Source organism: Rhinolophus sinicus, linkage group LG07, assembly GCF_036562045.2.
Source record: "Rhinolophus sinicus isolate RSC01 linkage group LG07, ASM3656204v1, whole genome shotgun sequence".
Taxonomy (NCBI): domain Eukaryota; kingdom Metazoa; phylum Chordata; class Mammalia; order Chiroptera; family Rhinolophidae; genus Rhinolophus; species Rhinolophus sinicus.
The window spans coordinates 99,952,128-99,968,371 of NC_133757.1; the positions used below are offsets into that span (position 1 = coordinate 99,952,128).

The following is a 16,244-nucleotide window of genomic DNA, read 5'->3' on the forward strand; positions in this document are numbered from 1 at the left end:
ACTTTACAGCGGGAAGATCTCTGAGATTCACAGGCTTGGCATTTGCCCAATGTCACAGGTAACAGATGGCAGATCTTCGATTTAAAGGTAGAACAGTATGAGCCCAAATCCAAGAGGCATATTGCTTTTGGCGAATACCACTAACAACTCACTTGAGAGCTATATTCTAAATCCTTTATACCTATTTACTTAACCTTAGTAAAATAATCTATGAATTAGCGGCTGTATTCATCTTAATTTTGCAGATGAGGTAAGTGAAGCACAGAATGTACCCAAATGTGTGCCTTAGACGTGGTGAAACTAGAATGAAAAGGGCGGAGGAATTTGGGTTCGTTCAAAATATAATCAACTCCTATGAAGTTTCAAGTACTGAAATTCACGCAGTGAACACCTAGCTGTGAAAAAGGCATATTGCTTCTGCTCTCAGCAGATGAAACCAATAGAGAAGCCGCAAGACTTGACCGCCCAATGGGTGGAAATTCTGAAAATACAGTCAGCCAATGGCATTTTTCTCTTAAGAAGATGGAGTTCCCCGCTATGTTTTCCAACCAGTTGTCTTGGCACCATCCTCTTTGCCTTGAAACACCCTAGTCCGCCAACATGCAACTCGCCAAGATTAAAGATGGCGCCGACGGGCCTACGTTATGACGCGACCCAACGTCCACCGGAAGTGCGTGAAGAGTTCCGGGGAACCGGCATCCTCTGCGCTTCCAGTATCCGAACTTCGCCAGTTGGTTGCTTCTGCTCCACACTGGAGTTGCTGCTCCGCCGCCGGGATCATGGTGTTTTACTTCACCAGCAGCGGTGAGTGGGCGCCACGACCTTCGGTGTCCCTTCTTGTTAGGGTGTCACCGAAGCCGGGCCCCCCCCAGGCCGCCGCGGAGCCTAGACCTTGTTCTAAAGCTCCTCGGCGGTGGTGCCTCCTCCCGCGCTCTCTCGGTGTTCGTTCTTGTAGTCTCCGAGTGCGCCCTAGTCAGGGCCTGAAGGACGTGGAGGGACCGTCCCGCCTGCGTTGTTTGCATCCGGGAGTTGTTCTCTTCTCTTAGTCCGAAAGACCTTCCGTCATTACCTGGAATCGGGAGTTTGTGGGCTTCTTCACGCTCCCAATTCAAGCCCCCACCACCTCCGGCCTTTATTCTGGCTCTGTCCTAGTAATTATCCACTTTGAGAAAGAAAAGACACTCGCCAGCAATTCTGCCTTACAGGAAGTGCGCCTTATCCTTGCAGGAAAGGGTTGTAGGGCCTGGGATGCAACAGAACGCAATTAAAAGACCCTAGAATGACGATGCAGCCACTCACGGGGCAGAATTGATGTCCCAGATATTGAAAAGTGACATATAATGTTTCTGATTTGTCGTTGGCAGTCAAGGAAAAGGTGTTTTTACTTCCCAGGAAATGCTGTGTCTAGAATTCGTTTCTCTGCTTATGTTCCTTTTGCTAGAATCAACCCCCAGTTAACTGCTACACCCTTAAGGACAGCTCTGGCTTATCTTTTCCAAATACCTTTTTCCGACCTAGCTCTGACCCAGAGATTGCTTAGGTATACCTCTTCCGGGACCCTCTTAACACCCTTTGTATACCAGTGACATAGCACTTACCATATGGTATTAAACGCTGTCTGCTTGAGCTAGAGTGGAAGCCCTTTGAGGGCAGGGACAGGATTTCCTTGTGTCCTTAGCATAGTGCCTGGCTCGTAATAGTTACTCAATAAATGTTTGTTGAATAAATGAATGGTATGTTGTGACTTACTCATAGCACTCTATTATATTGCTATCTCTGTTTGCTTGTTCAAGTTGAGATTTAAGTGAAACTAGCTCCATGTTGTTTGTGTGGCATTGAATAAGGTAGTACTCTCTCTTTAGAGATGAGAACATTGAGGCCCGCAGAAGTTGTAACTCACACACCCCCACGCCTTCTACTCCACGCTGTCACCTCTCATCATTTTTCTCAGTAGATTACACTTCCACAGTGTACCACGTGCTAGTTCTCTGCCTCCATAGATTTGGTTTGTCTTACCCATATCATTAAAGTTACTAGAAAAAAAATCCATACTGGCCTGAAATATCATTATAAGCCCCTGATAGCGTTTTCAATCCTTCCTCTGTTCTGTCTGTTCTGCTCCCTGTCATAACTTGAGCATCTCTTTCATAAAAGTCCCCCACAACATAGATACCCATACATGCCCAAAATGGAATAAAAATTTCAGGCAGGGTAGATAAGTATGAAATGTATTTTATGCTAGCTGCTTTATTCGCTTTAAAGCTGTTCTAAATTCTTTGAGACCTAGTCATGCATACACAGGTGTCTTTAATAGATACAGTGCTTCCACAGATTTATGGATCAGGCTTTTCTCATTGACTTCCATTGTAACATCAGAACTGCTTCCTTTTGGAAAAATACTTAACCTCTAAGTCTAATAAAACTGCCCTTGTGCAGCATATCTTTTAAAATTGCTAAGTTAATGGAAAAATGATAACTTTTCCAGTAAAATAGTAGAACTACATATTCCAATACAGAACAACTTGAACATACAGTATCTTTAGGAAATGACTTCGTATAGCTAGCCAAGCTTTTCAACCAACTGTTACTGCATAAAAACTTTTTTTAAACAATGGGAACATCTGAATAGGAAATTTTTTCTTTTCCTTTTGTTTTAAGATTAGTATCTCTGACTAAAATCTGTTCAATTTTATTCTTTTATGCTTTCTTATAATGAAATAATGAAACATTAGCCTTATTATATTTCCAGTGTCAAGTTCAAGACCATGTGGTTTATGGACCCACAAAATACCTGCACTAGGCTCATTAAGTCCACTTGTACTTTTAATAGCATCTGTCTTAAGATAGGTGTTCTGTAAATTATGAAATTACAGCACCTCTAAAGTTCGGTTGGTTGCTACACCTGAGTCAGATATCTTCAAGATGACTAGTTCCTATACTAATCAACCATCGTATTTGAGTGGGAATAACAAAACTACTAGAATATTTCAATTTGTTTTTCCTTTATCCCTTTAACATGGACAGGAGCTTAATTCAGACTTCTTGCTCAGCAATTCATGCTCTTTATTTTTAATTTTCTGTTTTGACGTAATTTCAGTCTTTCAGAAAAGTTACAATAATAGTAAAAATTCCTTTATATCCTTCTCCCAGACTCCCCAAATTCTAACATGTTACATTTACCTGATCTCTTTTCCCTTTTTTTCTTTCTTCATCTCTCTCTCTGTCTCTTTCTACACACACACACACACACACAAAGCATGCACAGTATTTTCCCCTGAACTTTTAGTAAGTTGCAATTTACACATAAATGTTTATTTTTTTCCTGAAACCAAGAGTATTCTTATTAAAAGATATTCATTTTTGAAACTAGGAAATTAATATTGCAAAATACAATTATCTAATCAGCTTTTACTCAGTTTCCACCACTGTTCTAATGTATTTACAACAAAGGAAAATTACAAATCATTGCATTCACTTGTCATTCATTACTCTCTGGCCTCTTCTAATCTGGAGTAGTTGCTCAGTCTTTGTCTTTCATAACACTGTTAGTTGAATCATTTTGTAGAATGCCCTCAGTTTGGATTTGGAAAAGTTATGTTCTTAATCACCTCATTTTGTAGATCAACCATCCAAATCGCTTGTCATTCTCTTCGCTATAATTTAGATAGCTTGGCCTACACAGAGACAGTTTTATTTTAATTATTTAAAAAATTTCTGATTACAAAAACTGTATTTCGTAAGCAAGCTAGTTAATGTGACTTAACATGTATATCCTTCCATACATAGAAAGCAAATAGGAGCATCTATTAGAAATGTATATGTAAACACGTATGTATGCATACACAATTACATATTCATTTATTTTTTTACAAATTGAATCTTACTGTATATAGATTCATAAAAATCCTATCCTGCTATTTAATTTCTTCACCTATCCTTTTCATTTTAATGGGTGCATGGTATTTTGTGGATGTTCTGTAATGTGATTAACCAGTCTTAATTAGTGTTTAGGTTGTAAAAAGAACATCATTGCTCGATGGAGTGTTTAATTGGTCAGATATACTCCTAGTAGTGACATTATATACACATACACACTGTTAACAGGTTGGGCAGAGAGAATCTAAAGCACATTTTACTTTTATTCCTGCACTTCTAGCATTTGTTATGTGCTGTGCTAAGGCCTTTATCAAGCTAATACAATGCTCAATTACAGATAAGTATTTCTGTCAACTAGTCCAACATTCTCTCCTTTCAAGTCATTCCTCAACTACTTTTAAGTGATTATGGACTGTAGTTCGCAGTTTTCCTTCCCTACAGCAACTATAATTGATAACTTAAGGAGCTTCTCCTTACTAAAAGTACAGTCAGTCGTAAATTTAAGACTAGATGAAAGAGTGCTTCTCACTAGCCTTCAGAGCTCACCTGTGGTAGTTCTGTACTCTGGAGCGACAGCCAACAGACTGTCCAACCCAACTTGACACCTATCTGTCAGCCTTTGTAGACTGAGGGCTCAGTGACTATTCGTGAGTTTACATCCAAATGAGGGCCAAAGAAGTTTTTGTGGACTAGCTGGGAAACCCACTACCCAGTTAGAATTTCAATTAGGAAACTTAACTTTTTGTTTGACTTCAGGTGGAGGATGCCCACATGAAAACATACTAGCTCGGTAAAGCAAATGTCATTCCTTAGGTTAGCCATACCCAGAATATTCTGTCTGATTTAGGATATGGTTCCTAAGGCTGACTTCACCTTAGAATCACTCGGAGATCTTTAAAAAAAAAAAAAACAATGCCCACCTCCCAGAGATTTGTGTTTGGTTTGTCTTAGGTGGAGCTGGGGCATAAGTAGGTGATTCTAATATGTAATCAGGGTTCAGAGTCACTGATTTAGAAAACATTTGAGAGCCATGTTTCCCTGAATGGGACAGGGAGCCCAATTGTAATTTGCAGCACACTTGCAATATAACTAATACTAAATAAAATTATGAAATACAAAACTTGGCTAAGTATAGAAACCTATTTTTAGGTGGTTATGGTGAAGGTTTTTAAAAAATTCTTTTGAAGAAGTCAAAAACTAGAGGACTGAACTGGAATTGCGTTAAACTATATATATCCCTGAGAAAGTAGGAAAATAGCCGTTTTTAATAAGGGTCAATAAGCTTTTCCTGTTTGGGCCAGATAGTAAATATTTTAGACTTTGTGAGCCACATGCAGTATAGATTATTTGTTTTGCTTTTTTCAGCCTGTTAAAAATGTAAAAATTATTCTTAGCTTTAGGGCTGTCCAAAACCAGAGCTGGATTTGGCCGACGGCCATGTGTTGCCAAGCCCCAGTCTAAGCATTTGTCACTTGTTTTTCCTGTGAAATGGTTTCGTTGATGATAAAGTTATCTAACTACTTTTTGTTTTTGTTTTGTCTTAGTTAACTCATCTGCTTACACTATTTACATGGGAAAAGATAAATATGAAAGTAAGTTTTCAAAAGCGTTTGATTTTGAAATTTCCAGCAGGTAAGTATTAATTGCCTGTTTCCCCATTGGTTTATTGGATGTTAGTTTTCAACTAACTACTAAGTAACCCATTATAAAGAACTCCAGAGGATTAGCTTTCCTAGAATTTAGTTTAGCAAATAGTATTTGAACTAGTTGGATTGCCTGTTGCTCATTAGTAACTTTATAAAGAGTTTTGTGATATCATTTGATTCAGGTGATATGAGTCAGGGTTAACCTAGATCAAACAAAAATAATCTGCAACTTGGACTTTGAAAAGATCATTTTCTGTACATTTTTACCACATTTAAGATTAGTGGAAACAACATATCTATTGTTTTTTCTGAGGCTAAAGATGGCTCTTTTTAAGTCATGAGATAAATATTAACAGTTTTTATCTAATTTTGTTGACCACTCTTTTCAGAATGAAATACATTATTTCATACCGTACACATTCATATAACTAAAACAAAAATTTACCAAAAATATATACATTATTTGTTATGCCCTCTATTTTCTTTTCTATTTCATTTTTAAAAAGTTAGTCTCAACCTGCTAAATTAATTTTTTGATCCACTAATGAATTTGAACTAAAGTTTAAAAGAAAAACATTGCTTGAGGGGGTAAACTTTTTGACTGCACGAGTGGAAAGGGGGATGACAGTGAATTTTAGCTTTCTTAGTCAAGAAAGCAGTGAGTTGACAGCACTGACCCTTAGTGTGGAGAACACTGAGGTGAGGGAGGAAAGAACTGCAACAAGGGCACTTGGAGAAAATGACAGAGTTACTCTTTTTGAAGCTTGGAAAACACAGCTGATCTTCTCACGGGGTAATGTAATGTTTTGGAAAAGACAGCTCTTACATCAGGCCAATCTGGGTTAAAAATTCCAGCTCTTTAGCAAACTAGCTATAGTTACCTAACCTCTTTGAACCTCAGATTTCTTAGCTGTAAGAAGAGAATCATGGGATGATATCTACCTTGCAGGGTTGTGAAGGTTAATGAAAGCACCTGGGTAAAGTGCCTGGGCCATCGTGGGCACTCAGTAAGTAGTAGTTACCATCACTGGAGCTTCTTTAGTTCCCGAAAGCCACCTCTCTTCCCTTCTCTGGGAGCACGCCAGCGCTGGATGACTCTGCCTCAGTAGTCTGAGAGCTGGCTAATTCACTAGTCACCTTTCTTTAACCTCCAGGTATTGCTTTTTTTTTTTTTTTCCCTAAAACCATGAGTGTTCTAGATGTAGTTTGAAACTGACAACAGTTTAAACTCAATCCTTTAAAAGGCAAGTATAACATTCTCTGGTATGAGACATTTGACCTTAATGAAATAAATAAGGCCAAAAATTAAAAGATGTCAAAGAGCAGTGATATAGTTACATAGTTAGTATATTATGTTCTTATATATTAAATGTAACATATATATGTGACATAATAATGTGATGTGTAATAGTTATATAAATATACTTATAAATCAGATCTATATAAACCGGTTATTACCTTGCTACTGGTTGCTATAAAGCAAAATCAGTATAAGCAAGACTATCACATCCTAGCCAACAGAAAAAAACAAAAACAACAGAATAAAGGAACTCATTTTAAAACAGTTTTTCCTTATAATGAATTTATGACATTGGCTCTTGGTGTGACTTAATGGAGAAGCTGTTTGCATTAACACTTGAATTTTATTTCTCCTAGTAACCTATAAATTGCCATAGGGGATTTGTATTTTTCTCATCGCCTCCGCCTGATGAATATAGCTGAGGAGAAGATGCTACTACCGTCCTATATTACACTGAACAGGAAGGCACAGTTGCAAGAGCCCTTTGATGGATCCAAACCGGACCAAATCTCCTTTTCTTTGTACCGATGAAGGGTGCACGCCCAAGACTAAGGTTACTGAGAAGTGCCTAGAGCAAGCTGCAATGGGTTGGGCAGGTTTTGCCCTGTGCAGCTCTGGGGAGGGGGCTTTATATATTTCTTACAGTGAACAGCTGCCTTGATACTGGTTCACGCTGATGAGCTCCCAGTGGTGCTGACCTAAGGCAGCTGTGCCAGTGACACTCCTGCCATGTCTCTTTTCCTTCCATTTTAGTTTAGCGTGTTGGGTCTGTCTGTGCGGGCCTATGTGTTAGCCGCTGTGAGTATCCAAAGGGGAAGACTGAGTCTGTGCTTTGACAGTGTTCAGATGGAGGCACACACAAAAACAAGTGTGGATAAAGTTTGCTGTGCACCTCAAAATGCTCTAAAGAGTAAATGTCTGTTACAAAAATATTGGCAAAATAATATTAATAGCAAATGCTACAAAAATAGAGGGGGCTGAGAGAATAAATGGGATCAGGGAGAGCCGAGAAGGCTTTCTATAGAAGTGGGTTCAGATATGCTAGATTGTGGAATTCTTTAAGTGTCCCCCGTAGGAATTTATATCTACAAAGGTAAATCTAGGATTACGTCTACATATGTAAATTTAGATTCTGCCTAGAGTCCCCAGGAGTAGTGTTTCGCTGTCATTAAGATATATATAGGAAAAAAAATATGTATAGAACACTTTTTCCCCAGGAAAACTCTTGGAGTCATTTGGAGGCATCAGCTTTCCTACTCTGCTTTGTAAGAAAAGTATAACATTGTTAAAGCAGACTGTTCTCTAGTGTTCCTAACACAGCCTGTCTGTAAAGGCCTCAAGGACTTCAAACTAAGGGCTGGGTGGAATATAAATGAAATTTAAATTGAATTATTTACTTTCACTAAAAAGCTTTCAGGTGTATTCTTTTTATTACCCAGCAGATGTCACTAGGGAGCCAAACATTGCCTGACTGAGAAAGAGGTTTTTATATTTCTCTCTACTTTTTCTGCTTACCTGTTGGCTATTAGCTCAGCTTCCCTCTTAAACTAGTAGAAAGCCCTTCAGAAAACTCATGGTGTCTACAGTTGCTAAGTGTACCCTCATTTAAGGATTATCAGCTTCTTGGTTTTGGGGAAGTAAATACCCCACTCAAGTTAGATAGATTATACTTTCTTGGGCACATTTTAAGTCATATATGAATCGTTTTGTTTCCCTTACAATTTTTAACTTTTGTCTAATATTTTAAATAATTATTCTGTAATAAGCACAATTAGTTACTAATTATTCATGTGACTATTAGAAATATATGTGGTATAACCTTTCTGTGGTGATACACAACTATATTATTAGCCTTAAAAATGTGCATAAATTTTGAATACTCAACCTTTTAGAAATAGACCTTAAGGAAATAAACAGGAATATGGACACATTTATTTAAAAAATATTTATTGAAGCATTTATAATTTGAAACAACCCAAATGTCAACAATAGAAAAGTTTATCCATATGATAGAATAAGTAGTCATTGTTTCCAAAGAAATTTTTTAAATCTTATTTTTCCCTAACATACATAGTTTAACATTTCAAATAGTAACAGAACGCTTATAATACCCCATCCTTTCCAGTACCCATGTGTCCCATCCCCGCCCCCCCACCACACCCCCTGCCGAGACAGTTACTTTTAACATTTTGCTATTTTTTATTTTATTTTCACATGTGACAGACTTTTAGGTGATTTTTTATTTTCTTTTTTATACTTCTGGTGTTTTATTCCCTAATTTCCTACAATTTTAATTGACGGTTGTTTTTTAAGAAGTAAAATGCAATTGATTGGTTTTAAAGATTTAGCAAAACATTTTGATATATAAGTATTATTACAGTGAATCATTTTTCTAAGACATCTAACTTCTCAGCTGCTCTGATTTGTTAGTTTTACTTTCAAATAGAAATATCTTTGAACTAGATTGTATTATAAAAATTATAAAAAATTATAACGATTATCATTTTCCAATTGTAAGAACTATTTTTACAGAATTTTCAAGCATCAAAGCCTCTCTGAATTGCTCTTTTCTCCATTAAGGGAGAGAAAAAGTTGTGGAAAGGATTGATATTTCTCCCCTTCCCGACTATTTATAAACTCTGGCATGTCTTCATTTGACAGGTTTTTGTTTTTGTTGTTGTTGTTATTGTTGTTTTACCTATTCTTTGTTCTCTTATATCTCCCTGTAGATGAGGACCTAATAAAGTATGGCTGGCCAGAAGATATTTGGTAAGTAACAATTTTGGTTCAGCTTTCTGTGGATCATTGTTTACTTTCTTAGACATGGCCAACCACCTGACTCTTATGATTAAAACTAGAACTTGTGCTTTGTATTTTGTCTATGAATGTTCAATGGTAAATAGCTGGCTGCCAGCTCCTCCATTTATAATTACCATGTAAACTGGGAGTGTTGTGTTAGGGTTAGATCTCAGGCCTGTGAAGTCCTCCAGTGTGTCTTCTTACAGTAAGTACTGAGACCACTGCACTGACACATTCAGACCACTCTTCTTGAGTGAGTGCATGACGACTTCACAAGAGGCACTGAAGAAAAGAGACACAGGCTTCCGTGTGGATGGAATAAATAGAGCATTTGACCAGACCCACCTTTAAAGAAAACATAGACTGGGTTCCCTTTGTCTTCTCGATTCACTCATGTGTTTAACCCAGTCTTGATCCAGCCACTGCCCCCTCTTTCCAAAATAATTTATGGAAATTTAAAAAATAATAATAATACTTGCTTAGCCTCCTTCCAAGATAATCTGTTTTGCGGTTTGCAAAAGCCAGTCCAAAAAAACAACAAAGCAAATGAATGGTGAAAAAACCCCTTCATTTTAGTTGCATTCTTTTTTCTAACTGCCTTAGCACACTATATGGGTTTTTCTGCCACTCAGGATTTTTTAGGAATGCATGGACTCCTGGTACTTTGTTTTTCTCCCTTGTAAAACTCTCAGACTCAGGTTGCTTTGTCTGTCTTCAGTTTCCACCGCTCACTGTGACCCTTGTGATGGCTCTCTCCTAGAGCCTAATATACCTGTAGAGCAGGATACGTTCTCCACAGCTCCTAACACCCAGACCAAGTGCTGTCCCCGACAGATTCTGTTGCTTTCATGATAGTATCAATGAAATTTATTGAGCACTTAACTATATGGCAAATGCTGTTAAGTGCTTATCTCCACTAATAAATTTACAACAACCCTGTGGAATAATTACTGATATTATGCCCATTTTTCAGTTGAGGAAACTAAGGCTAAGAGAAACTAAATATGATAGATATGCTCTGGTGGTTGCTGGCCCCCCAGCCGGTTCTAGTTCTAAGTCGGTTTCTCTTCTTCTAGGCTGCTACTCTTAGTTGCAGTTCACTTCTTTCTTACGTCTGGCTATGGCTGAAGACCTCTCTGGACCTCTTTTCTCCAAGTGTGGGCCCAGACCCTTAATTTAAATCCCTATAGTGACAGAGTTTAGGCTGTCAATTTTTAGAAGAGTTGACTGATTTCCAACAAAGTATACAGCATTGAGCACTTAATAGGAAAAATAATACACAGAGCCTAACTTAAGTTATCCCTAGACTCAGTTTACTGACCTTTTCTATCCCCAGACCTGTGCACGCACCCACTGAAGGGTGCCTCCTCTCCTACTCCAGCGTACCCCATTATGAAGGGACTAATTCATGACCACAGTGGAAATGCTTTCCTGTCTACCCTCTCTAAAGTCCACACTCTGCAAACCAAGAGGCACTGGAAACCTGAGGAATTTTAGTCATTTATCTGCTCCCGTCCCAGCACAGTGGCCTGTCTTCTGAACGCAAATATGTCAGTAAGGTGGACAATGCATGGTACCCCCTGACCTCAGGTGGGCAGTTTCCGCTGCTGAGGGCTTCTGGATGGGGTGCTGCCTACCTTCCTGAGACCTAGACTGTAAGCCCCACGAGGACAGTGATCTGTGTTGTTTACTGCTATATCACCAGTGCCTAGCGCAGGGCGTGGCACATAGTAGGTGTTCAGTAACTATTTGTTGGCTTCCTAATTGATAGCACTCTGCCTGTCTAGAACTTGTCTCCACTGCACAGTTCTTCACAATGACAAATGAGTACTGTCATCCCCAGCTGGATTATTTCAGTTGTCCTTAAAGCCTAAAGATCTCCAGACTCTATCAGGGGAGATGAGGATAGCTGCACCTGTTACGGAGTTACCTTCTGTAAGTTTTTAACATGTCAGGTTTGAGGCAGAAATACCTGCATAGAAAAGGTTATATATTCAGATGTACCATGAAGGTCAATTTACCATAGCCTTTTACCTGACAAAAAAAAAAAAATTAAGTGGAAGAGAAATTTCCAATTTACACCCCAGGTATTATGACTTGGGTATTTCATTTCATTCAGGTTGACTGTCTCCCGGAATACTACTAAAACAAACCAGTGTCTACAGATACCTACACATCCGTTACCCATTTTGACATTCTTCAGTAGTCTTGAGATTGTCGTTGAAAGTGATTACATTTTACTTTTCAGGGGCTATTCAAGATTTGATATGAGCTGGAATAGCCCTAAATCCAAGACCTGTTCTGGTGCATAAACTGTCAACCCTGGAAACATTCCTGGGCGTGCTAAGAATGGTTCGGTTGATCTGCATTCCAGGGCAGATTTTCCTGGTTCACTGGTTCCCTCTGACACAGACTCTGGAACTTTACCTCTGTGAATGTCAACATCTGAGTTTGTATCAGGAAACCTTCTGAGGTGCTGTTAAGCAAAGGATTTTTCTAGGTAGGAACTAAATATCTTGAAACAAAGGAAAATAGAGATAGTGTGTGTTTATCGCCTCCAAACTCCTTAGAGTAGTGGTAGTATTTCCAGCAATCCCACTTTAAGGAATTAAATGACCCAGCTTCTGGGGCCCTGCATCTCTTCATCCTTAGGTCATTGAGTCTCGTTTATTGAAGTTTGTAGTCTCTGCATTCAGTAGAGTTAACAGTGATTAAGCAGGGAGAGGAAGATAAGGACAGAGGGAACTAGGGAACTAATGGGCATAATTTTAACTTTGAGTAAGCATTTTGGGTGGTTTTGGAAAGGTTTTTAAGGAAACTCACTCTCAAGAAGGTTTGTTTTACAGAGCTGGCTTTTTTGTTTGTTTACTTTACATTTCTACCAAAGCCCCATAGTCCATGCATCCCCCTGTCTTTTGTAGAGGTGTACCTACACGCCTGAAGTTGGTGGGTATCAGCAGTGACACTCCCATGTGTCTTAGTACTTTGACTAATTGTGTGTGAATCAGTTAGATGTATATTGAATTATTTGTGTATTTCTTTTGGTAAAATTTCACATCAGAGACCTTTAAGAAAAATCAGAATACAATTGAGCTATTATGGGTATATAGGAGAGTTGTAAATAGAGAAATGGCTTAAAACAAGTTGAAAGGGGAGAAGTTACTTCTCAGTTGGGTTTGCTTACTAATGGGGTATTTTCCTAAGATCCTGAAAGAGAGTAATGAGATATATAATTTCTAGATTTGCAAAAAGCACAGTCTCTGGGTGGAAAATGCCAAGCTGAAGATGATAATCAGTAAGAATCTCTTACACGGGAATGCAAATGAGTAAATGAACCAGCTGGAGAAAAATAAACTAAGATGTTATGCCCATTTCCTGGCTATCAGTAATGGTTAAGAATAAAGCCTAGAGTCATCATAGACTGCCAAAAATGCATATTTGTCTGTATCCAAAGTGACTAGCAAGATGCTTAACCTTTAAAGAGGGCATTGGAAATAGTATAGTCTTAACCTTTATATAGAATCACACTGCCTACACCTTGTACTCGGTGTGAATGTGTGCCCATTTTCGCTTCTAAAAAAATACATTCATGCTAAGAAAATGTGTAGAGAAATACATAATGGGATGTAACGGTGCCCCCTTAGAATTTTACTGAACATTCTTCAGTCTGGAAAGGTAAGGACTAAGGAGGAGCTGACGGAAGTTAACAGGATCACAGAGTGAGAATCACCTGTTATCGTTGTTTGATACTAGGATTCCATGGGCATCTCTGGGTGTTGGAAAGAAAGTCAGCTTCATTTTGGTGAATTGTAAATATGAAAAACTTAACATCCCAAAATGTTGGACTAGGTGAAAAAGGAAATAAGTTTTAAAAGATTTCATTACATTGGTGGATGATGGAGCCTTAATGAAAGGTAAATTTAAGTGTGGGAGGGAATTCTGTATGTTTTAAGGGAAATGTCATAAAGGGCAATCACCATGCTTTCCCTGGAGACATATTAGTGCCATTGGTGGCTGTAAGGCTGGGAGACTTGCTGGGCTGACCCATTTTATGATGTGGTCTGTTTACTGTCTGCAGGTCTCACCTGACTCTTCCAACTCTGTGCTTGACATTCTCTTTGGATTGTTTTGCCATCGCTTGAAACTCAGAATGTCCCAAACCAATCCCTCATCTTTTTCTCTAAACTGATGCCCTCTCCCACCGTAAGGTATTTCTGCCCGTGGTCCTGCAGTCTCCCAGACTTGCAGCATTGAAGTCTTGCTGACATCTTTCATCCCCTTCTCTTCTCACCTGAAATTCCTTTGCCTGTTTTCTCTTAAGTGCTGTGCTTCAGTCAGGGACCTACCAGATTGCAGTTGTCAGTGAAGCCTATGGTTACTGATAGCTCTTTCTCACTTGAAATGCAGCGCTTCCCAGGGCATGTAACAGTTACTGTCTCTAGTACTCATCCTGGCACTTCGTGTCACACAGCTGCAGAACCTTCCATGTTTATCTTACCTCTCCCAGTTGATAGTGAGCCCTGTGGAGGTGGTGACTGTGCTTTATACGCCCCGGCTATTTAGCATGTGGCAGGCACTGAGTTAATTCGTTCTGGATTTTGGAATGCCTGAAATGCAAGTGGCCTGAGGAGATGCTTGTCTTGTACCTCTTGCTAAAAGTGGTTTTCGTTCTTTGTAGGTTTCATGTGGACAAACTCTCTTCGGCTCATGTATATCTTCGATTACATAAGGTAACTGGATTTAAACCTGGATTCATGACTTTTTCTTTAGTGATGAGCATCATATCTTGTCCTCTAGCCTCTTTCTACAATTAAATTGCTGAGAGTAATAAATATGTGCAAAAGTCTAAAAATTAGCAAATGAAAGATGTCTTCCCCCTGACCCAGAAAATCACTAAGGGAAATTCTGGTAATTTCCGAGACTTGAACATGGGGCATAGTCCCAGCTAGAAGCAGTCTTGTCCTGCCAGTTCAGGCATGTTGTCTGTCACCTCTGCTTTCTCTCCCTTTCATTTCAGTTGCTACTACGGGCCTTTGTGTCTTCAGTGGAGATCACGTTGTGGTTCCTTTGCTCAGGCTCCTGTGATTGTCCCGCGTCCCCAAGGGCAGTGTTCCCGGTTAGCAGGGGCTGCTTCAGAGGGTTTAAACCTGCGTTCTAGTACTAAAGGGGAAAGAGCGCATGTTCCCTCGTAGTATACAACCACTGTTTTACAATCTGTCCTTACATCCATATGTTACATTTTATAGAGGTGACTCTTAGGGTAGGTATACTTGATATGTGTGTTGCTTTTTAAAAATGTTTTATTTGGGAATGATTTGAGATTTACAGAAAAGTTGTGTAGAGGACAGAGTTCCCATATACCTCATACCTATTTCCCCTCATTTTTAGTATCTTACATTACCATGGTAGATTTGTCAGAACTAAGAAACCAACATTGGTACATTAACTAAACTCCAGGCTCTATTTTTGTTTTTACCAGTTTTTCCATTAATATCCTGTTTCTGTTCCAGGGTCCCACATTGCATTTAGTTGTCATGTCTGCCTAGTCTCTGGTCTGTGACAGTTTCTCATCCTTTCCCTATTTTTCGTGACCTTGACAGTTTGAGAAGTACTCATAACGTATTTTGTAGACTATCACTCCGCTTGGGTTTATCGGATGTTTTTGTCGTGACTAGACTGGAGTTACAGGTTTTGGGGGGTGAATATCACAGAGGTGAAGTGCCCTTCTCATTCATATTAACAGGGCTTATCACTGATGGTGTTAACCTTGATCGCCTGGCCAGGGAACTGTTTGCCAGGTTTCTCCCCAATAAAATTGCTTTCTCCTCCATTCTGTCCTCTGCTGTTGGAAGGAAGTCACTAAGTCCAGCCCATACTCAAGGAGAGGGGATGGAATTAAACTCCACTTCCTGGAGTGGCAAGTGTCTACATAACATTGTTTGGAATTCTGTAAGGAAGATTTGTCTTTTCTCTCCTCACCCCCCCCCCCCCATTTATTTATTCAGTTATTTATTTGCTTCAGTATGGACTCATTTATTTTATACTTTGGGTTATAATCTAGTAATACGTTGTTGCTCCAATTGTTCCAGCTTTGGCTGGAGCTCGTTCAGCTTGGCTGCTGTGTTTCTTTGACATTCTTGCATCCTTCTGTTTTCTGAGCACTTCTTTCCTTTCTGGCATGACAAGATGCTCCAGGGTCATCTTGTATTTTCCCTGCCCAAGCCCCAGAATCAGCCATTTCTCCAGAGAACTGTGGTTCCTTTTATTGGGGAATGTTATTTAGAAGCCGAGATCTGAACTTGGCGTGCTCTTGCTTCCAGGCCCTCTCACCTGACAGCTAGAAAGTATGTGTATACATACGCTCGTATGAGTTGTGTCTGTGTCTCCCTAGCTGTACCTACAGTAAGCTACAGGCAGGCTCATGCTAATGTCTTTGATGGATCCATCACTACAGGGACCATCCTAGCCTTTCCTCCTTGCTTATCTGTAACTTCCGTCTCGGAGACTGAGACGCGTGCCTTCCCCCACCTGCCATCCACTTGCGTATTTATTAGACTTGAATGTATGTGGAAGCAGTTTCAGATTTGTTAACCTGCATCCCCATAAGAAACAGCTTTACCAGC

At 39.3% G+C, this 16,244-nt stretch overlaps 1 protein-coding gene across 4 annotated transcripts in view; it reads left to right on the plus strand.

Annotated features, from left to right (window-relative positions):
* Positions 1-629: 629 nt before the first annotated feature.
* The window catches only part of CCDC25 (coiled-coil domain containing 25), a 35,774-nt gene continuing 20,159 nt past the window's right edge, over positions 630-16,244 (plus strand). Inside the window, exons 1-4 of one of the 4 annotated variants that reach the window (XM_019733121.2) lie at positions 630-804; positions 5,421-5,468; positions 9,552-9,591; positions 14,300-14,351. In XM_019733121.2, the coding sequence (XP_019588680.2) occupies positions 645-804; positions 5,421-5,468; positions 9,552-9,591; positions 14,300-14,351 (300 nt within the window). In that variant the 5' untranslated portion in view covers positions 630-644. Of the gene's footprint in view, positions 805-5,420; positions 5,469-9,551; positions 9,592-14,299; positions 14,352-16,244 lie in introns of those variants that run through there. The other 3 variants (XM_019733120.2, XM_074338365.1, XM_074338366.1) reach the window with 3 other exon arrangements.